The 23,393-nt window shown below is 36.5% G+C and overlaps 1 protein-coding gene across 5 annotated transcripts in view; it reads left to right on the forward strand.

Annotated features, from left to right (window-relative positions):
- Positions 1-23,393, forward strand: part of CDK14 (cyclin dependent kinase 14) — a 626,953-nt gene that overhangs the window by 387,237 nt on the left and 216,323 nt on the right. For all 5 annotated transcript variants that reach the window (XM_049641422.1, XM_049641423.1, XM_049641421.1 and 2 more), the window contains one exon: positions 12,651-12,744. In XM_049641422.1, the coding sequence (XP_049497379.1) occupies positions 12,651-12,744 (94 nt within the window). The remainder of the gene's footprint in view (positions 1-12,650; positions 12,745-23,393) is intronic.

Genomic DNA, 23,393 nt, shown 5'->3' on the forward strand with positions numbered 1-23,393 from the left:
CACATCTTTGAAAATATTCCACAAAACCCACAGACTTCACCCAAAAATGGATGTTTTTGCCTTCAGGTCTTCCTTTTATTTAAGATATCAGATTGTTGTCAAATATTTTACTGTCAGATATCATCCATCCAGTAATATATCTTCATAGTGCCTATTCCAACATTCTTACCCATGGTCCATCAAAGTTCAACTGTGTCATGTGATGACTGGAACTAACTATAGCAGCTGACCACTCTAAATTGAAGTTCAGAATTCTCCTCATAGAATAATAGAGTAATTTACACGAAGGTTTCCGCAATGATTTCTCTTCGTGATATGCAGATACGGTGGTTTCTCTAAAAAGATTTGAATATGTCATTTGCTTTGATCTTTAAGAGAATACCCATGAACATTTTTTTTTCCTGATTCCTCATTTCACATTATTGCAGGAGGATTAATACAATTGCAAGGAGAAATCTTACAATTTTCTTGTTCTGCATCAGCTGTCATATAAATAAATTAAAGATGTGCAAGGCTTATTAATTTGTTTTCTCTTGTCCTGCCTCGTCTACAGTTATTCCTTCAAAAAGTGCTTTCACTGGTAGCATTTTAAATGACCAATCAAATGGGACTTCTCTCTTCCTGTATTGTTCCATAGTATAAGAAATAAAATGTTTTTGCTATCCAATGCAGTATTTGAGTCTTACATTTTTTTTCCTTATGGTAGTCCTCAGTAAGGGTGTTTCCTGTTTCCATTTTTGTATTAATTGTGACTAGTTTCTCAATGTTCCTAGTCCAAATATTCCCATTTATCTATATAACCATAGCTGTTAAGATTTTTATCTCTGATCTTCATTATCTATGGGAGTCTGATTTGAATTTTCAAACATTTTTAAATGTTGACAACAGTCTTATTTACAGTATGTGGACAATGGTGATAGACTTTAGTTTTTAAGGATAGTTTAATTGTTTTCTCTGCTTGCACCTTAATTTTGAAGCTTTGATTTTGGGTTTTATTTTTATTCTTGTTAGCATTTGTGTCACCAGTAATAAGAACCAGTTTGCCATCTTTATTCCTTCTTTTTCTAATCTGACCTGCCCAACCAAGTAGAAATGTTGTTGTAACTGGGGAAGCAGTCTGACATCATGGAGGGATCATTGGCCCAGGATTCAGTCACAGTTTCAGGTTCTGGGACTGAAATGAAGACATTAAAGATGTAGTACAGTTTCCTTACATGTAAAAATCAAGACATTGTCTTAGGCATCATCTAAAGTTCCTCCAGCATGGGGCGCCTGGGTGGCTCAGTCGGTTGAGTGGCCGACTTCGGCTCAGGTCATGATCTCACGGTCCGTGAGTTCTAGCCCTGCGTCGGGCTCTGTGCTGACAGCTAAGAGCCTGGAGCCTGCTTCAGATTCTGTGTCTCCCTCTCTCTGACCCTCCCCTGTTCATGCTCTGTCTCAAAAATAAATAAATGTTAAAAAAAATTTTTTTAATAAAAATAAAGTTCCTCCAGCTTTAGATTTTAGCATTCAAGTAAATTGTACCACTGAACCAGAGGTTTCCATGGAGATCGCTGGAATTCCTTCAGAGTGACTTACAAATGAAGTTAGGGTTTGGATATTTCGGTGAAATTTGGTTTAGATATTTTGCTGAACTGATTTTTTTGTTGTTGTTGCATTTAATATAATAATATTAGTTCTAAATCAAGTTTGTTTCTACTGCAGTTTAGGTACACTTCTCAGACAGCTTATGCAATTCATTCATTCATTTATTCATTCATTCAATTTAAGGATTTTATTGGACACTTTTCTTCTTTTAAGGAAGCTCCACACCCAACCTGGTGCTTGAACTCACAACCCTGAGATAAAGAGTCAGATGGTTTACCGACTGAGCCAGGCAGGCCTACCTTGAACAGCAATTTTGTACCAGACACTGGATCAGGTCCTCATACTTACAAAGATAGAAAAGATCCATCCATTCCATCAAAGTCAGGGGGAAAGGCAGTGTGGCAAGCTATAACACAGGTGTACAGTTAGTACAGTGGCAGCTCAGAGGCAAAGGTGATAAAACTATCCTTGGTGGTTACTTGAGGAGAGGGGGGAGGTCAAAGAAGGGTCACCAAGAAGTAATTACTTGGGCTGACATGTCAAACCCATCTCTCAAAGTTGACAAAACTTTGGGCTGAGGAACACTTAGGCCATGCCATGGACAAAAGTATCCCACTGTGGGGTGAAACAGCAGATATTTGTGGGTAAGGAAGAAGGACAGAGTTTAAGAAGCAGTTGAGAAAAAGGAGGGAATGGAGGGAGGGAGAAAGTGGTTGGAGACCTGAATGGAGAAATATTTAGGAATAGTTAGGATATGACAGCTTGATGATTGAATGAGAGTAATATGGGAAAGGCAAGGGTTTCAGATGGTTCCTGAATGTCTACATCAGGTAACTGGACCAGAAAGCAAAAGTGATATGATTAAAAATACACACACACTAGAATATATGTATAATGGAATGTATATACTTAGATAGATAGATAGATAGATAGATAGATAGATAGATATTAAATTATTGTAATGTAAGGAGCATTAATGCCATTGGTACTTTAAGATGGGTGGGCTTCCTGATCTTCTTCCTAAGTCTTATTTTAGGTATGGATGCTGGGAAGGTGGCTTCCATTCATGTGCCTGGCTTCTCCTCCCAAGTCAGCAGCAGGTCACCCTGGGCCTTGACCTTACTGAACTATATTAACTACCTGTACTTCATTCTTTGCTTTTGTTTAATTTTTGTTCTGATATGGTTAATTTGTAAGTATAACTTTTTAAGTCGTTTCATAGCTTGAAAAATAGATCTTAAGAGTTTCCCCTTGTATAAAAGGTCTATTGTTTTGAATTGAATGTTTTCCAAGATGGGCTTTTACACACAATCTAGGATTTGGCTTGGTTTTGTTTTCATTCCACAGAAGTATTTGACTAAGATATATTGTGCGTATCTGTGCCTAATGAACCACTAACCACATAGTAAATGATGAGTGACAGTTTAATCAATTCAGTTCCTTCAATAGTCACCAAGGGCATGTGGAATGTAATTTTTTAATCTTTCACTTTTCAAACACTGCAAATGCCAACATGAAAAGATCACATCTGTTACATGTAATAAGTTTTCTTACAAGTTAAAGCAAAAAAAAATTTTTTTTTTTAATTTTCATCTTTTAGAAGCTAGCCTCCTAGGGAACAAAACTCTTTGGTCCATTTTATAAAAACATACATTCCAGCAGAGAAAAGTGACATAAATAAATGGCCACCTTGGTGCATCAAATCGTACTAGCTCTAATTGCATAATGGGATATTTCAGTGAACCATGGCTAAATAAAATTACCTACTAGGTTAATTAATGTGGAACCTGTCTGAGTTAGTATTGCATTCCTGTGTGTAAAATTCTGATTGTATCCAGCATTCAATCTAATTTATCTCACCAGTCTGCTGTTTCTTTGTTGTCCCTTTGGCTGGAACCTGAATACACATTCCAAGAATTAACCTGAATTATAAAATTTCTTTCAACCTAGGTTCCTTTAGATTCATGTTCCTCAGTTTCTTGTCCTGTGACCTGTAGCATCTTCATTGCCTCAGAGGCTTGTTAGAAATGCAAGATCTCAGGCCTCAGCCCAGACCTAGTCAGTCAGCATCTTCGTTCTACTAAGATCCCCACGTGATTGGCATACACAGTAAAGGGTGAGAAGCAAAGCTTCAGATGCTTTTTTATTGATGGACACGTAGGCTTTGAGGAGATTTCTGGTACCAGCCTAATGTTGTAAGACAAGGACAAAAGACCTAACTTGCAGTGAATTATGGTCCTGCTCATCTGCTTTCTGCCTGCAGCTGGGCACTGTCTTTATCTACAGCCTTCTATCCAAATCTTTGATAATGCAGATCATTCTGAATGGTTCTCAATGATTCTCTGAACTTGAGGCCTCCTAACTTTCAATTAGGGAAGTCTGTGTGAGAAGGAACAGATCTCCCTTCAAGGTGATAGTGTGAGCTTGGTGGGTCGCTGTCCTCTCTGCACATACTCAAATGCACAGGCTACATTGTGCCATGATCCTTCGCAAGCCCTGTGTTTAAGCTTTGCTACTTGAGAATGAAACTGTCACCTTCTGCTTACAGCTCTCTATCCTAAGGAATCTCAAGCCTTTGCTAATAAATGGATAACATTAGCTAAAATCCGGCAGAGTTGTTTTTGGTGTTTTTTTTTTTTTTGAGATTTTAATTGCACTGTATTTTAAAATATTAAAGTCTTTCTGCATTGTGTACTGGGACTGGACCAAACTATTGATTGCTGACCAGAATAAGATTAATGCCAAGCAGAAAAATAATAACCTTTAGGTCCTATTTTATACTTCTTCAGGTGAGATAATCATTTATTCAGTTAATTAACATCTCATAATATTAATGTCTTCATGAGAAAATTGAGTATACTCCCCTTGAAATGCCATGTGTCAAATGCAGATATTATTTGAGTATAAGAGCTGATGGATCTAATTAATGCTTATTTTAGTTGAAAGATATAAAGTTATCCAACAGGACTTTAATGAATAGGTACATTACAGTGAATCTTAACTGGTGACTGTAGTGCCCAACCCTATTTTATTCAGGTCTGGGAGGACTGCTCTATTGCCATAACCACTTTGACTCATTTGAACTGTATCTTCAAAAGTAGGAGACCAACTTCTTGTTCTAAGAACCGTGACAGTGGCTAATCCATTTATAAGTATATATATTACAGTTGTAGGAACTAACACAAGAAGCATGGAGTTAGGGGACCTAACCCAGTCTGAGAGATCAGGAAGCCTCCCCAGAGAAGTGGCAGCAAGATTTACTGTTCCCTAATGTGATGGAGAAAAAGTATTTTGCCCCTTCTCTAGGAATCCCATTTTTTCTCTGCGTTCACACTCGCTGCTAATGCTGCAAACTTAGTAATACAGATAAATTTTTCTTCTTGAATTCCTTTGCCAAAGAATATGTATATCAGTTTTCAAATGCCTTTATATCAAAATTAATCTCTGATTAGTTTGCTGCCCAAGTTATTTCAGGTTGAACCTTAACTGACGTTTCACAGTCTAGCCTGCAGTTCTAGATGGCTCATGCTGCTTCCAAGGAAGAGTTCATCAAAATGTATAGAGGTTCTTTTTTTCTCATATGGTGAAAACTCAAAATGTTAAGGCTCTTCTATTTAAAGTGACTAATTCTATAAAGTGTCCCAAGGAGATGCAGTCCTTCTTCATTTTGCCTTTTTTCAAAAAATAAACTTTTAATTTAGAATAATTATAGATTTATAGAAAACAAGAGAATCCCTATATACTCCTCACCTGGTTTCCCCTATTGTTAAAGTCTTACATTATTACTATATGTACTATATGCATTATTACTAAATGTACATATAGTACATTTGTCTCAACTGACTAACCCACGATGTTACATTGCTATTAACTAAAGACCTTTGTTTTGACTTGACTCGTTTTTCCTTAATTTCTTTTTTGTACTTAGTGAGTTTTTTTTTTTTTTTAAGTTTATTCATTTAAGTAACCTCTGTACCCAACATGGAGCTTGAACTCACAACCCGGAGGTCGAGAATCACATGCTCTTCCAACTGAGCCAGCCAGGCACCCTGTTTTTTGTATTTTAGGATCCCATCCTGGTTACCGCATTACATGTAGTTGTCAAATGTTATAATAGCTTATCAGATTTTCTTTGTTTTTCATGACCTTGACAGTTTTGAGAAGTACCAGTCAGGCATTTTGTAGAATGACCCTCAATTTGGGTTCATCTAATGGCAAGAAAGACAGAGGTGAAGTGATATTCTCATCACATCACATCACATCACATCACATCAAGGGTTCTCACTATCAACAAGACTTACCACTGATGATGTTAACCTTGATTACATTGTCAAGGTCTTCTTTGCTGTTTTTCTCCCTTGTCATTATCCACTTCCCTGTTGGCCGTTTTTCTCCAAATTCATTATCTATTTCCCATCCCCACTTCCATACCCTATCTTTGGAAGCAGGTTGCTAAGTTCAGCTCTTACTCAGGAGTAGGGGGAGAGGAGGAAGGGTTGCATTGCTTTTGATTTATTCAGTCAACAAATAGTTTTGAGCCCTTACTGTGTGCTGACATTCTGCTCTTACTCTGGGAGCAAGACAATGAACACAACTTTGTCCCCAGTCTTGGTCTTCCATCTAGAGTAGAGGCCTCCTGACTTGCAATTAGGAAGTCTGTGTGAGAAGGAACAGATCTCCCCTGAAGGTGATAGTGTGACCTGTGTGGGTTGCTGTCCTCTATGCACATACTCAAATGTATAGGCTATGCTGTGCCATAATCTTGTCATGTGCAAAGACAAGTTAACATCCTTTGAATGTTATGAAGGAAACAAACATGGGACCTCGGCAGTAAGGGGAAACCTGCCTTACATATGATGGCTGCAAAAGACATCTGTGAAAGGAGCCATTTGAGCTGAGCCCTAACTAACAAGAAGCACTTCTCCATGCATAGAGTGAGGGGAAATGCATCCTGGGAGGAGGGAACAACAGCTCACACACAGACCCTGAAGTGAGGAGGAGGACGGCGTGTTTCAGGAACAGACAGCAGAGAAACATGACTGGACAGGAGAAATCTCATGGATAGACGTGTGATGTGAAATTGTTGAACATGTGGGGACTTCACTGTCACAGATCTCCGTTCTTAGTTGTAAGGTAGAAAAACCTCAAGATATAATTTTAAAAATCTAATTCCTCTCCTTTTATCAACACAGGGACACAGATGTTAGATGTGGATAGAGAGAGGAAAGATTAAAAGGAAATAGCTTGAAATCATTTCAGAACACAGCAACCTTATATTTATATCATACTTATTTTCATTTATCAGGTAAAATTTCCTAATGTTTAGAAAAATAAAAGATAGTACTTCCATGCAATAAAATTTGGACAAAACAAAAACTTCTAAAAAAAGTTCATAAAAGTAAATTCTCCTTCCACCCTACCCATTATTCAGATCAACTCACCAAACCCTCTATTTTGAGAAATCTTTGTGGAACTGGTTGTATAAGCACTGTTATTAAAAACCACCCTACACATTTGCTCCCAGTTTATTTCTCAGTTAAAAATACTGTAAGATGGAAAAAAATATTTTAAGATTAAAATATCCATCTTCAATTACGTTTTAATAATCTACCAGAGTTTTGGCAAAATGCGTGGAAGCATGTAAACCATATCTACCACAGGAAAACTGATGAGGAAAATAGTGAAAAACGAGATCATATTTGAGAGCTTTCTAGTATTATTTTTTTTATTTCTATTAACTTTTTCTATTATTTCTTTATTAACTTTTATTTTTTATTATTAACTTTTTCACAAATTAGCATAATATATAATTTCTCTTATTTTTTTCTGCATAACTGATGAAGGTGATTTCTTCTATTTATAAGTATGCTTTTAGGTAAGTGAAGTGTAACATAGAGCAGGGTTTGGTAAACTTTGTCTGTGAAGGATCAGATAGTACATATCTGGCTTTTCAGGGCATGTGTAGCAGGTTTTCAACTCTGTTGTGAGATTGAGAAGGCAGCATAGACAACACACAAATCAATGTGTGGTAGGGTTCTAATAAAACCTTATTTCTGAACACTGAAATTTGAATTTTGTGTAATGTTCATATATCACCAAATATTCTTCTTTTGATTTTTTTTCAACCACTTAAAAATGCAGAAGCCATTCTTAGCTTATAGGCTGTTATAAAAACAGGCACTGAGCACCATTTGGCTTGTGGTCTGTAGTTTGTGGGCGCCTCTTCATTATTGTATGTGACCCCTCACTGCCCAGTAGGGAGAGGGCTTATACCACCACTAGTCTCATTCATTGGCTGCCATGAGTGGAAAAGAACGAGGTGGCTTTACAACCAATGGTTGTAGTTGCTTCTGTCCTCAAGACTGTTTTATCTCCTAATCTGCCTGTAATCTGGGTTTTTACCTATATATCCAGTTGGTGACCTTCATCCATCATGAATCCTAGGATGCAGAAAAAAGTTGAGTCCTAGCCTAAGAATAGTAGACAGAGTTCTTAGCCTAGTGTATGGAATTCTGCTCTCTTTTAACTTTCTCTTCCATTTTCAAGCATAGCCATCAGAACAGCATTTGGCTCCCTGAAGATTCCTCATGTATCGGGTCCTGTTTTCTCTGCTGGAATGCCCCATTCCCACTACTGTGCCATCAGCCCTAACCCACCAGGGTCCCCTCTTCTAGTCTAATAAGACTTCAGGAGTGCAAGTTCTTCCTCGCTCTCCACATTGGGCTGAGCATATCCTCCTGTGCTCCTTTGATATTTATCATGGGAATTATGTAGAATGTTGTAGAATTTTTGTGTTTATAGTATATAGACATACTTGAAGGGAACTTGATAGTTTTCCCCAAATTGACAACAGTCCTAAAAGTTTACGTGACTCTGCCAATTAGAAGTTAAGCTGAAAAAAAAAGAAAACTTTTCTATACTGTCAGAAAAGAAAGTCATCATTATGGTAGAGGAAAGACTAAGTTATCTCCGTATTCTCTTTATACAAAATGATGTTATCGAATTATCCTAGAAGAAGTAATCAAAGATTATGCAGCCAGAATTGGAAAGAAATTTATTAGGGAGGTGTGTCATTTAATATGTTACGTTTTTCTGAATTTAACATTATTTGTCATATTTGTTAGCTTTTAAATATTTGTGATTTCTTTTGATTTATTTTCTCATTCAGAGTTCACTTTTGTACTTAATTTTTTATTCATAATATTGTATTCTTTTTCAAATTAAGAACTCCCAAATTGTTTGACCTTCAACCTTAAAAAGTTTTCCCTCCAGGAGCACCTGGGTGGCTCAGTCGGGTAAGCATCCAACTCTTGATTTTAGCTCAGGTCATGATCTCACAGTTCGTGAGATCGAGCCCTGCATCCGGCTCTGCGCTAACAGTGTGGAGCCTGCTTAGGATTCTCTCCTCCCTCTCTCCGTCTGCCCCTCCCCGACCCATGCTGTCAGTCTCTCTCAAAAAAAAAAAAAAAAAATGTCCCTCCTAGTCATAATTACAAAGAATGTTCAATTCTGCTTGAAATCTTATTTTGATTTGTGGTGAAGAAATCACACATCTGCAGCATAAATTAAATTTGGAAATTTTGAGTTGAAAAGAATTAAAGGATATATGAGCATGGGTGGGTGTTTCATATATTACCTTACCTGGTAACTAATCCTGTATGAGAGTTTGAACACACTGCATTTTATGACAGCTTTAATTGTAAGCTTTGTGACCAGTTCTTATTCTTGAAAAATTTAGACTGTGTGGATGATAATTACATAATTATTCAAATTGTTGAAAAAAGCAACAAGCTAAAGGAGGCATTTCCTGAAATAAGATTATATGTCATAAGTATAGAACTTAAGTGGTTGAATTCTTTCTCAGTAAACCTCATGGCAGTCAACTTACTCCATCAGGAGAGAGCATGTAGGGTAATGGAGGGTAGCAAGGGGTTGGGGGAGGTAAATCAGGCAATAATCCCTTCATATTATACTGAAGGGCTTCTATTGCTGTTTGGCAATAAGACAGCTCCAATAATTAAGTATTTTGCTATGCTCTAATATGTTGATATGTTTGACACTTCTGCTTTTTAATTTTCTGGTGCATTCTATCTCCTTTTATAAATCCTTTAAGTATAATTCTCTCAGGCTTATTAGTATGCTCTCACACATCTTTGGCAAGTGATGTCGTCAGAAACATCCATTAGAAGTGATAGTCCATGTCCCTCCACCGGCTAAGCAGATAAGAGCCTATGGAAATGCTATATCATCATATTCCACCTAAGTAAAATTGCAGCTAGATTTATCTCTTAATTGTTCTAAGTATCATATTATGGAGATGCTATGGACCAACACAAGTAGTGATAAAGGCATTTCTGTAAGTGTGTATAATGGTTACCTCACCAGCCAGCTTAGCGGGGTACACAGCGGGCGCAGCTGTGGCTCCTGTTGATGGTCCACATGCTCAGAGTTGCAGCTTATGCTGGGAAAGACTAAAGCCAAATAGTAGTGAATAGAGAGTATATTCTGAATGTTTAAAAAAAAAAAAAAAAAGGAAAGTGCTGGTAGCTATTTAAGAACCAAGATACTTTATGTAAATGTGAATAAGAAGACAGTAGAAATGTAGGTCAATAGTCTTAGGAAAGAATTATTGGCATAAACATTTGGAAAACCACTAAATTGAAATCTGAGACCTAACCAGATGTTGAAGCCCCGATATTTATAAGAATGTCATTGCATTTTAACATGCTAATAAAACGATTCTCAATATGGATGTTGTGTCTCAAATCTTAAGTGAAAACAACTTGTGTTAAACCCAATCTCTGTAGAACACTGATTTTATAATTAATTCTTTACTATTTAAATGGAATTACTTTTATGATATATAAAAAAACATTTGTTTTAAGTCATTTTAACTCTATTTACTGTCAGTGTTTAATTCAGATAGAAATCATGTGCTATAATAGAGAAGAGATTTCTGCAAATGTATTAATTCTTTACTTTAGTACATTATTTGTATACAACTTGATAACTGCAGCCATTATAGAGAAGTAGGTCCCTTGTCCATAACTTCTAGGGGATCTGAAATAAGTTAAAGACACAAGGGTTTGGTCACCCTTTATAGAAAATGATATTATCGAATAGCCCTAAAAGACGTAATCAAAGATTATGAAGCTAGAATTGGAGAAAGAAATTTATTAGAGACACATGTCAGCTCATAAATATGTTACTTTTCTGAATTTGACATTGTTTGTCATATTTGTTAGCTTTTAAAAATTTGTGATTTCTTTTGATTTATTTTATCATTTGGAGTTTGCTTTTGTACTTACTTTTTTTTTATTCATAATGTTGTATTCTTTTTCAAATTAAGAACTCCCAAATTATTTGACCTTCAACCTTAAAAAGTTGTCCCTCCAGGAGCACCTGGGTGGCTCAGTCAGTTAAGCATCCAACTCTTGATTTTGACTCAGGTCATGATCTCACAGTTCATGAGATGGAACCCTGTACCGGGTTCTGCGCTAACGGCATGGATGGAGCTTGCTTGGGATTCTCTCTCTCTCTCTCTCTCTCTCTCTCTCTCTCTCTCTCTCTCCCTCTCTACCCTCCCTAACCCATGTTCTCACACACTCTCTTGAAATAAATAAACTTAAAAAAAAGTTGTCCCTCCATAATCATAGTTACAAAGAATCTTCAATTCTGCTTAAAATCTTATTTTGATTTGTGGTGGAGAAATCACACATCTGCAGCATAAATCTGGAAATTTTGAGTTGAAAAGAATTAAAGGATATATGAACATGGGTGGATGTTTCATATATTTTCTTACCTGGTAATTATTCCTGTATGAGAGTTTGAACACATTGCATTTTATGACAGCTTTAATTGTAAGCTTTGTGACCAAACCCTGGTGTCTTCATTAGAGTTACACTGAATTAGATTTATATGTTAAGAACAAATAAATGAAGGAAGGAGTTGTGGGTAGTGAAGCAATTTGGGTCAAGCTGTATAGGTTTATGCTTGGCCCATGGGCAGATCAGTCCAGCTCAGGGAAACTCACGGTAGCTGCCCTGAATCACCCAAGCAGCCTGAGTCAACACCTGGGATCCAACCTAGACTGATTGAAACAGGATCTCTGCCGCTTGTGTTTCGATCATTTGCAGTTTTTAAAAGTTCCCCCCAGATAATTTTGATGCAAAAAGAGGTTTGAGAACCCTTGGACAGCTAGAGAGGACAGTATATTATGAATTCATGAAATGGGGTTGGAAAAGGATATTCGAAAAAGACTGGCAGCTTTCTATATTAGGCTAAGGAGTTTCTTGATGGTTTCCTGTAAATAAGGTGGAGCCACCAAGCATTATATTTTACTGGATGCCATGATTGTCTGAGCCCAGGGTAGTTGCATCTGTTTAGAGATTTGAGACCTTTCAGGGCATTAGACATGGAGGGAAAGGAAACATGTAGGATTTAGATGGATGTGGCACAGCCCTTGGTACTCATTAAAGAATGTTATTCCACTGTATATATAAACCACATCTTTATCCATTCATCAGTTGATGGACATTTAGGCTCTTTCCATAATTTGGCTTTTGTTGAAATGAGAAAGTATGAAATCCTGCCATTGTCAGCAATGTGAAATAAGTCAGTCAGAGAAAGACAGATAGATATATGTTTTCATTTGCATGTGGAACTTGAGAAACTTAACAGAAGACCATGAGGGAAGGGAAGGGGAAGAAATAGTTACAAACAGAGAGAGAGGGAGGCAAACCATAAGAGACTCTTAAATACAGAGAACAAACTGAGGGTTGATGGGGGGCAGGGGAGACGGGAAAATGGGTGATGGGCGCTGAGGAGGGCACTTGTTGGGATGAGCGCTGAGTGTTGTATGTAGGCGATGAATCACGGAATCTACCCCCAAAACCAAGAGTACACTGTATACACTGCATGGTAGCCAACTTGACAATAAATTATATTTTTTAAAAAAAGAATGTTATTTATTCATTGTTTCTCCTGGAGTAGATGTTCTAATCCCAGATTTAATTTTCCAGAATACGTTGGAGTTTTTGTACAATGCTTTCTTCTCTCTTTAGGGGTGTTGGCTGCATCTTTGTTGAAATGATCCAAGGAGTTGCTGCTTTTCCAGGAATGAAAGACATTCAGGATCAACTTGAACGAATATTTCTGGTAAGTTCTTTACAGAGTGCTTCTGAGAAAAAATGGTTTCTAATTCATCGCTTCATGACAAATTATACAGTGATAGTGGAAAATAATTTTAAACAAGTTTATTAGTTGTCACATTTAATTCTAATATATATTTGCTTTGAAAAAGCAGGAAATTAGGTAAGTGTTGTGTTTTTAAACTACTGCACATGAATAACATGCCAGAATGGTAGGAAACAATAGGATGTCAGCAGCAACATAGAATAGTTGGTTAAAATTGAGGGCTCTAGCAGAAGAACTTCAGCAATTTATATAGATGCCCCCCCAATTTGTATAGATGGAGCTTAATTCCATCCCATCCCTACCCACTTAAATGTGGGCTTTGGTTGGTAACTTTTTTTCTGTCAAATGGAGCATGGAAAAAGGGGAGTGACTTTAAAATGGAGAACTGGCAAATTACCTTAGCCAGATCTTTAAGGCTAGCATCATCAAAGATTAGTCATGCTGGTAGCACATACCTTTGATATAATGTGCTGAGAATGCCACTTCAGCTCTGTGGCCTTCCTCTCAAAACAGTAACCCCAGTCTAATCACGAAAAACACATCACACAAACCCAAATTGAGGGACATTCTACAAAATTCCTGACTGGTATTCCTCAACACTGTCAAGGTCATCAAAAACAAAGAAAGTCTGAGAAATTGTCATAGCCCAGAGGAGGCTAGGGAGACATGACAACTCATTGTCAGGTGGTATCCTGAATGGAATCCTGGAACAGAGAAAGAACCGTAGGGAAAACTAGTGAAATCCAGGTAAACTGTGCAGTTTAGTAAACATCAGCATACATTTAGTTGTGACAAATGCACCATTTAATTTAAGGTTTGTAATAGTAGAGGAGACTGGTGAGGGGTATACAGGAATTCTCTACCATTTTTCACAACTTTCCTATAAACCTAAAACTGTTCTCAAATGCAAAGCATTTCAATTTTTAAAAATCTGCATAAAGAGAAAATAAAATGTGTTCTGGTGCCAGATGATCTGAGTTTATCACCTGCTCTGGGTTTATCATCTTGGGCAAGGGATGTAGTTATCTGAGCCTTAGTTTTCCTTGGGAGAAATGAAGGCTAATAATAGCACTCACCTCATAGGTTGTTTTGGGGAATAATGGATTTATACACATAAAATGCTTTTAGAGCTATGCCTGGCACATAACTAATACCCCATAAGTTATTATTTTTATTGAATCATTTTATACTGAATATTTTTATTCATTAGAGCTTCCACATTAGCTAATATTCATATAAACCTATTATTTAAAACAGGGAATCAGAACTAGGCAAATTAAGGTCTCTGCTAGAAGGATGCAAGCTATGTGCATTGTAGCAGTCAATCACATTATCATACTTTTCCCTTCTTTAATAAAACTCCTGTATGAACTCACTGGGGCAAATTTCAGTATGGACCATACCAAGAGATGTACTTATTCATTTAGTTATGCAAATGCAGCATTAAATGCAGCTTTCATATTAAGTATAAGGACCCAGGAAGGTACAGTGATATGAACTGAGACTCCATCACTACTGTGTTCACCTTGACATCAGCAGTAAAATGAATAGAAACAATGGACAATGGAAACTTGGAAATCAAAGCACAAGTGATTCTTCCATGCTGTATCCCATATCCCAGGTGATCCTGTAAATTATAGCAGATGGACAAATATCAGAGTCTCTAATATAGAAACCTTCTAGGTGTTGCCATATTGATTTCTTCTCCCAGAGGCTCTCTGTATCCACTTTCCTTTTAGTTTTACTTAATTATTTTTTATCCATAAATTCCCACACAGAATGTTTAAGTAATGTCTTATGATTATAAAAATAATGCATCTTTGTACAGAAAATTTCCAATACCAGAAAGTATAAAAGATGAAAAATCACCTTTTGTCCTACTAAGCAGAGAAAACTACATGCAGTGTTTTTATATGTAACCTCCATTTCTACGTGTTAAGAAAAACTGAATCATATTTTATATACTTTTTGTAACTTTCTTTTTTCACTTAACAATATGTAATTAACACCTTTCATTGAAAAATGAATCTAGAAATTTATCATTCTTAATGAGAAAGGACTGTTTCATTGTGTGGATGAGACATTATTTGCTTAATCAGTCCCATATTAGTAGCTTGGTGACAGTTTTTAACTATTATAAAGTGCTGCCAGATACATCCGTGCATAGTGATCCTCTTAGTTAAAAATAATTATTAGAATTCAAAGTCCTTAATTCAATAACATTTAATTTTCATAAATGTATTGACTATTCTTAAACTTTGATCCTTTCATCTAAAGTCGCAAAACACTTCATTCTCTCTGTCCCTAAGAATATCTCTTACTGAGTTGACCTAGGCTGCACTGAGACTGTAGATTAGGACAAAAATGTATAAAATGGAACTTTCCCATCTAAGAATAAATTATATTTATTTATTAATATTTTATGGTCCTTTGCATAAAGGTACAGTTTTTATAAATGTTTTCTTTTCCTATTTTCTACTTAAGCTTTTGTTTTCATTCAAGTATTTTAAAGAATTTTCCAGAACTATTTTCTTAAAAATATAATAAATTTGTTTATTTTTTATCATTGAGAAAAATAGTAAGAGAGGGAATATTAATGGGTTATGGCTTGATCATATAGATTTTTATGCTAAAACATATCTTCAAATATTTAGCCTTTTAATTTATTTGAAGCTCAACTATAACAATAATACCACTTAATTATATTCTGAGATTAATTTCCTAAACTTTACATTCAACCTAACTGTTCACTGTCTGATAATTATTGAGTAATGCTTATATAACCTTGTTAACTTCAAAAGAGAATCATATAGAAAGAAATATCTTCAGGTATACATTATTTCAGGATGAATTTGAAAGAAAAGGAAATGGTTATATAGATGAGATGTACGCTATAGCAACAGAACCAAAAAATGAGTTTCATAAGAGCATTGTTTATTGCTATAGCTTAGTCAAAGTTTTCATTTTTATATATTATTTTTATAATGCAGTGATTTCTAATAGGTACTATCTTGTTGGATTGCTTCCTGTTTGCAGATTTTGCTATTTCTTTTAATTTTATGGCAATAATTTCCTAATTTTATGGGTATTCAGAGATCTTTGAGCTATGACTAGGCTTTTAATAAGTCAAAGAAATAAATCATTGCAGATTTCCCTTAGGAATATTGGTACTATAAACGATTTGCTTTTGTTAGAGCACAGAGACCCTTTAAATGCAGATAAACATCATTATTGATGCTAATAATTTCTTCATTTACTCCAGTTTTTTTTTTTTACATATGTAATGTTTTTAACAAGTGAAACGTCCCTTTGGTAATTAGGAGATAAAGATCATTATCTATATACAATTGCTGCTTTAGAATTAAATAATACTATGTTTTACTCAGAAGAATCAGATATGACCAAAAAGAAAAGAATCTATAAACTTCTTGTGACAGTAAATGTTACCATCTTAAATACTTAGTTTCTCTACCAAATTGTTTAAATTTGCAAAAGTTAGCTCTATGTCCCATGAAACAAGAAGACTCTCTTGGGAGTTGTGCAGTCATTGGAAGAAGAAATTTTGCTCACCCAGTATGGTTGAATCACTGGGAAAAAATGCTTTTCTTTGGTGATCTTTTATGTCTGGTCTGAATCAGAATTACTGTTAAAGGGCGATTAAATCCACGTTCACAGGCTTCTCATATAAATTGCCAGAGACTCTTTTCTAAAGTGGCAGTTGTATATCTGGCCTCTGGTAAAGCATGGCCAAAGAGATAATCAACTTTGAGAAGTCATGAAACATGGGATTATTTGGTTTGTTTTGTATTTTAATACAGGGATTAAGTCCATTCATTCGCCTGTGAACTGTGTATAGAAAGGTGGTTGATAACTTTGAAGAACAAAATTAATAGCTTGTTACCCAAGATAACTAATATAATTAACTCCCACACACTGAGTCTTTATAACAAATATGAAAGGCAACAAAGATTAGCCAGTAAAGCCCTTATATTTCTCTTCTGAAGGTTTTCTTTTTCTTGTTTTTCTCTTTCCCTCCTTCAGTGGAAAGGAGCAGTTCACATTTTTAACAAGTCCATTGAGTTTATTTCTGCAACATAATAACTATATTGATATATATTAGGTGAGCTGGCTATGCTACAATCTGAGATTTCACCATTAAATCATTTTCCTTGAAATTGTGATGCTCATATGCAAGAAAGAAGGGAAGTGATGGAGGTTAGACAAATTGTATTCAAGACATTTTGAATTGCCAGGTGAATGGGCACCTACTTCTCTAAGCAGTAACTCTGCTGTTAGGTGAAAAGAGTGATTTATATTCATTTCCTCAGCATTACCTACTTTTTAGTGCAGCATGATGTATTCTATTCACCTCCATTAGCTGCAAAAATAAGCAGTAGATGTATTCATCCTGGTAAATCTATATTCAGAGTGACAAAATGAGAACTAATAAAAAAAATTTGTATTCTAATCACATTGTTCTGAATTGAAAAAGAAATCCACTTGGTGGAACCCTGGGAATATGCGTCTCACTCACTTCACAGCAGCTGAACAAATGGCAGGGAATGCTTGCACAGCTGCCTGGGACCTTTGACAGACGCCTCTGGGTTTGTGTGGCTTGTGGCCCAATGTACAGCAGCCATGACAGAAGCTGGCATGAGTTTGTTGTGGAGACCTGCGCTTTATCTCCCTGCCTTTGAATGTTGATAACCCTGAGGAGGTCACCTTTCCCCATTTTCTAGGTCTTCTGGGTTGCAATGAAATTTCTTCCACCAGTTGTTTGTTAACCTGTTGTACATTATTTGATTGGTACAGTTGCTAAAATGTTCCTCTTCCTCATATATATGCCATTCAGAATTTAAAAGTGCGTGTGTGTGTGTGTGTGTGTGTGTGTGTGTGTGTGTAAAAAAGAGCCACTTGAAACTTTAAAAATGATTTACCAGCCTGGCTTTTGAGTCAAAATCTTCCTTAAGCCTCTGTGTTTGGCAGGGGACTAACTGTAGAAATGAAGTCTTTTGATTCAGTTCCAGTCCTTGTTTCCCCATCCTGGCTCTGTTTCCAGGATCTTAGCTAGAACGATAACCCTGTGACTTCTGGACTGGCTAGAACAGCCATATAGAAAGTAAGAGAAAACTGGTGGCCATTAACTTTTGATGGCTGTTCCCATCCGAAGAGATGTAGGAGCCACACTGTTAAGATGGACTGTTGGGATCACAGATTGTATCATTGGCACCATTATTGGATTTGCTTGAGGTCATTTCTGGCATACTTCTTCAGCACTCACTTTGCAGCGCTAGACACAATGGAGATGTTAAGGAATTGTACACCATGATGTCTGCCCTGGTTAAATTGATGACGATCAAGGTGGGCAGGCAAGACATGTTTTTAAGAATATAGTCATGAACTATTGCTCAGCAGCTGGTCAGCCGAAGGGAGACCCAGTAACAGGGGCAGATCCTGTACTACTAGTTAAGATACTGAACTCGAAATGTTAAATATTGGGTGCTAATCCTAATTGTTGTTTTCCATCCCTGAATAAGTCACCTTTTCTAATTGGAGTGTTGTTTCTGCATCTGTAAAGGGAGAAGTTGAACTAACTGATTTCAATAATGTCTTACAGATCTAACCTTTCTTAATTACAAAAAAATGCATGGAATTACAGGATTATGCATAAGGGCTATGGGTGTTTAAAGAGAAAATTGCTAAGAAAATTTTTGTCAAGCATTGAATAGAGGATAAGATTTGAAGTGGAATAAGGGAGACAGGGGACATCAGGTAATTGTATAAAAGTGCAGTGGGGACAGTAGGAGTCTGTCCTGTATGGTGGAAGGTGAAATTGGATGTTCAACACTGAACTTTGATAGATTGAGGACTTTTATCCTATTTTATCTATGAAGTAATAAGGAGATAATATATTTTTTTAACCAGAGTAATAATGTTAAAATGACATTTTAGGGAAATTAATACAGTATGATATGATGATTAAACTCAAGCTATATAAACACTTACAGAAGTAGAGAACTAAGCAATATAGGTTGGGGCTGAGGATATTGAAAATATTAAGTAATAATTTTTAAAGTCAATTTTAGAAAAACAAAGTGGAAGAGATAAATTATAAAACCTCCACCTTGGAACAAATGCTTCTTTTAATTTGTACATGTTTCTTCCAAGCCTTATCAATAGGCATTATCAATGGCTGCAATCTTTTTCACAGTGTTAAGTTTATACAAACAAAAGCAGTTAGAAAAATTAAAAAACAGTATGAAATTAAATAAAAATCATTATCCAAAGATAAGCAGTATTAAGCATTTTTGTATTAAGCAGTATTAAGATAAGCAGTATTAAGCATTTTCTTTTCTAGGTTTTTCCTATTAGGTTAATAATAAATTTATGGGTTTTGTATCCAACTTCTCTTTATTTTCACATTAAATAGTGTGCAGTTTCCAAGCCATTAATATGTACTTGAAAATACTCTTTTAATTATACTGTAATATCTTATAAATGTGTCCAAATGTACTAATGCACTGCCCTGTTACTAAGTAATTTGCTTGCACTTTTTATGCTACACTAGGCATCACATATTATTATCCCATTCAGTTCTTCTTTCAGCAAGGATTATTAGGCACCTATTCTGTGCCAGGCACTGTGCCTATGGGCAGTGGTAAGACACAGTCCCTGCTCACCTCGAAAGTACTGTCATATGGGCTACATTTGAACAGCTTCCAGAAAGTCACATCGGAAGGATATTGTTGCATTCCCACAAATAGCACAAAAGTGTTCCTCTTTCTCTGCATCCTCATCAACATCTGTTGTTTCCTGTGTTAATTTTAGCCACTCTGTCAGGTGTGAGATGGTGTCTCATTGTGATTTGGATTTGTATTTTTCTGATGAAAAGTGATATTGAGTATGTTTTCATGTGTCTGACATCTGGATGTCTTCTTTGGAGAAGTGTCTATTCATGTCTTTTGCCTGTTTCTTCATTGGATTATTTGTTTTTGGGTGTTGAGTTTGATAAGTTCTTCACAGATTTCAGATACAAACCCTTTATCTGATATGTCATTTGCAAATATCTTCTCCCATTCCATTGGTTGCCTTTTAGTTTTGTTGACTATTTCCTTTGCTGTGCAGAAGCTTCTTATCTTGATGAGGTCCCAATAGCTCAGTTTGTTTTTGTGTCCTTGCCTCCAAAGGCATGTCTAGTAACAGTATGGAGGTTCCTCAAAAAACTAAAAATAGAACTACCCTACACCTCAACAATTACACTACTAGGTATTTATCCAAAGGATACAAAAATGCTAATTCAAGGGGGTACATGCACCCCAATGGTTATAGCAGCTCTATCAACAATAGCCAAATTACAGAAAGAGCCCAAATGTCCATCGAATAATGATTGGATAAAGAAGATGTGGTATTCATATACAATGAAATACTGCTCGGCCATCAAAAAGCATGAAATCTTGCCATTTGCAACAATGTGGATGGAACTAGAGTGTATTATGCTAATAAGCACAATAAGTCAGTCACAGAAGGACAAGTATCATATGATTTCACTCATCTGTGGAATTTCAGAAACAGATGGACATAGGGGAAGGGAAGGAAAAATAAGATAAAAACAGGGAGGCAAGCCATAAGAGACTCTAAAATACAGAGAACAAACTGAGGGTTGCTGGAGGGGGTGGGGAGGAGGAATGGGCTAAATGGGTGAAGGGCATTAAAGAGGGCACTTGTTGGTATGAGTACTGGGTATTATGTAAGTGATGAATCACCAGATTCTACTCCTTAAACCAATACTACACTGTATGTCAACTAACTTGAATTTAAATAAGTAAATTTTAAAAAATATTTTAAAAAATAAAAATAATGAAACAAGTAAAAAAAAGAAGGATTTCGTTACAAAACTGTTGTGATATATCTTGGATATAAATGATACAGAAGAAAAAGGAGTCAAAAATAACTTCAGAATTTCAAGCTTGGGAAGCAAAGTGTAGATGGGGACATTGAAAAGGAGTCCCTGTGGAGGGGAAGAAAAAGACAGCTCAAGTTACTGGACTTCATATGGCAGCAGGGGACCCCAGGTGGGGATGTCCACACATCATACAGAACAGAATCAGGAGAAGGATGAAACTCAAGGGATCAGTGTTGGGTCCCAAATGCTACTAGCTCTTGAATAATGAGAAGGTGGAGGGGGAAATGCAGTGAGCACTGCTTAAGCCTTACAGACATGCATGGTTTATGGGGGGTGACAAGTAGGGAGCTAAGCCAGGAGAGAATCAGTGCAGTGACATGAAAGCCAGTGTAAGGGTGAATAGCAAAGAAGTGAAAGATAAGAAAGGCCGGGCCGGGGGGAGGGAATCACTCCCTCCAGGGAAACTATAGATCAGTTCAGGTCTGTTTAGCTAGTGGGTGAAGTTAGGAGTGCTTCCTGTCTGTGTTCCCTCCGCGTGTTCCTCACACTGCCTGTATAATATGTGGCACACGGTATTTGCTCATTAAATGCTTTTAGACCAAAGACAGGAAGAGTTTCCTGTCAGAGAAATGGAAGAGTCAACACAGAAAATACATCTGGGTTTAATTAGAAAAGTTTAGACTGTCCATGGTGTTCAAAGGAGACATGATTCTCCTCAGTGTCTCAGGGGAAAGTGAGGTGGGAGCTCAAGGGAAGCACAGTTTGAGCCCCTCCACTCTCGTCTCTGCTGTCATTAAGATTTTGTGTGTGAAATACATCTCACTGCTGAAAGAAAGGTTGAAAACTCCTGGACGAATGATATCTCAAGATCCCGTCGGGTCAAGGTTCTCTGGGAAAAAAAGACCAATTGGAAGAAAAATGATACAGAGAAATCTGGTGAAAATGAAGATGTTAGAGAAATAACACTTGAGTGATTCATACATGGAGACATTCTCTGGATATTCATAAAAAGAAAAGTTCTGTACTAATTAATAAGGTAATAGAAATTTTGGTAGCAAACTTCAGTAGGGTCATTTGTCATAAGAGAAACAAAGGACAGGAGAACAGATCGCTATAGAATAGTTAATCCGATTAATTTTGCAAAGAAACTTTTATTTGAATATTAGCTGGTTGTTTTGTAGAAATTTGAATTAGCTCACTTGGTGAAAAAGTATGTTTACCATGAGTATTCTGGCATTTGCATTATAGTGTTACAAACTTTCTATAAATGGAAAATTAGAATATTTTCATTAAATCATTCACTTTTTCATGAAGTTATTAATATTTTCAACAAATATTTGTTGTGTGGTTACTATGGGCTACATGCTCTTCCCCATTCTGGGGAGATAGCAGTGCAAAAAACAAAGTCCCTGTTTTCATTTAACCTGTATTCTTATGAAGGAAGATAAATAATAAGCAAATAAATGCATAATGTGTCTCATAAGTGTTGCAGGAGAGATGCTACTTTACATACCGTGTTCTGGGAAGGTCTCTCTTACAAGGTGATACTTGTGCATCCAGTGAAGGTAGTGAAGGCACAAGACATGCAGATATTGGGGATCATTCAGGTGGAGGGAGTATCAATTTGTGTTTCCTTAATGATAGCAGTATCAAAATCAGAGTTCTCAAGCCTGAATTTGGTGAATTAAGTATCCTTGTTTCTAGTGCATTGATGTCATTTCTGATGCTCTTGTTACTTCGACCTCCTTCATGTAAAGCATTTCCTTCTGTGAGAAGTCCTCACTGCGTGAAGGACTGTATCTGCTACTATTCAGACATCTGAACGAATCAAGAAAGTGAGTTGGAAGTACATCCCTGTGTATGTTTCAGGTTGGAGTTATGCTGGAGCTAGGGATTTGAGCTTCCCGATTTAGTTCACCAGAAATAGTGGTATAGACAGAAGATAGTGGGAGATGTTCTGTTTTGGAGAGTAGATGATAGCGTAAAGAAGAGAAAAGAGAAGGAATATATAGAGAATTCAGAGAGCCAGAAAGCACTTTTTTTTTCTTTTTTGGAAAGGCAAAAGTAGAGGAATTTCAAGAAAGAAAGATGTATCAACTGCATCAAATACTACAGTGAGGTCACTGGAAGATGGTACTGAGAAGAGCCCACTCGCTGGTAACTTCTAAGGGAATAGTGCCAACGATGTTGGCTATTTGAAGTCACATTACAGTGGGCTTAAAGAGTGAGTGAAAATTGGGAACACTGAGTATAGACAACTTCTTTGAGAAGTGGCTGAGGGAAGGTGATTAGATGTCAACTTAAGGTCATTTTAAAAATCAAGATTTAGGGGCGCCTGGGTGGCTCGGTCGGTTGAGTGTCCGACTTAGGCTCAGGTCATGATCTCAGGGTCTGTGAGTTCGAGCCCCACGTCGGGCTCTGTGCTGACAGCTCAGAGCCTGGAGCCTGCTTCGGATTCTGTGTCTCCCTCTCTCTCTCCCCCTCCCCTACTCATGCTCTGTCTCTCTCTGTCTCAAAAATAAATTAAAACATTAAAAAAAATTTTTTAAAAATCAAGATTTATAAATTTTATACTATGTCATAAATATTTTTAAAATAATGAAGACTAGGATGTTTGTAAGGTAAAGGACGCCAAAGATACAAGAAAGCACATTTGATGGACCAAAGTATTGGAATAGGCAAGAGCAGATGGGTGCCTTGACAATGT

Source organism: Panthera uncia, chromosome A2 (assembly GCF_023721935.1).
Source record: "Panthera uncia isolate 11264 chromosome A2, Puncia_PCG_1.0, whole genome shotgun sequence".
In the NCBI taxonomy this organism is placed as follows: domain Eukaryota; kingdom Metazoa; phylum Chordata; class Mammalia; order Carnivora; family Felidae; genus Panthera; species Panthera uncia.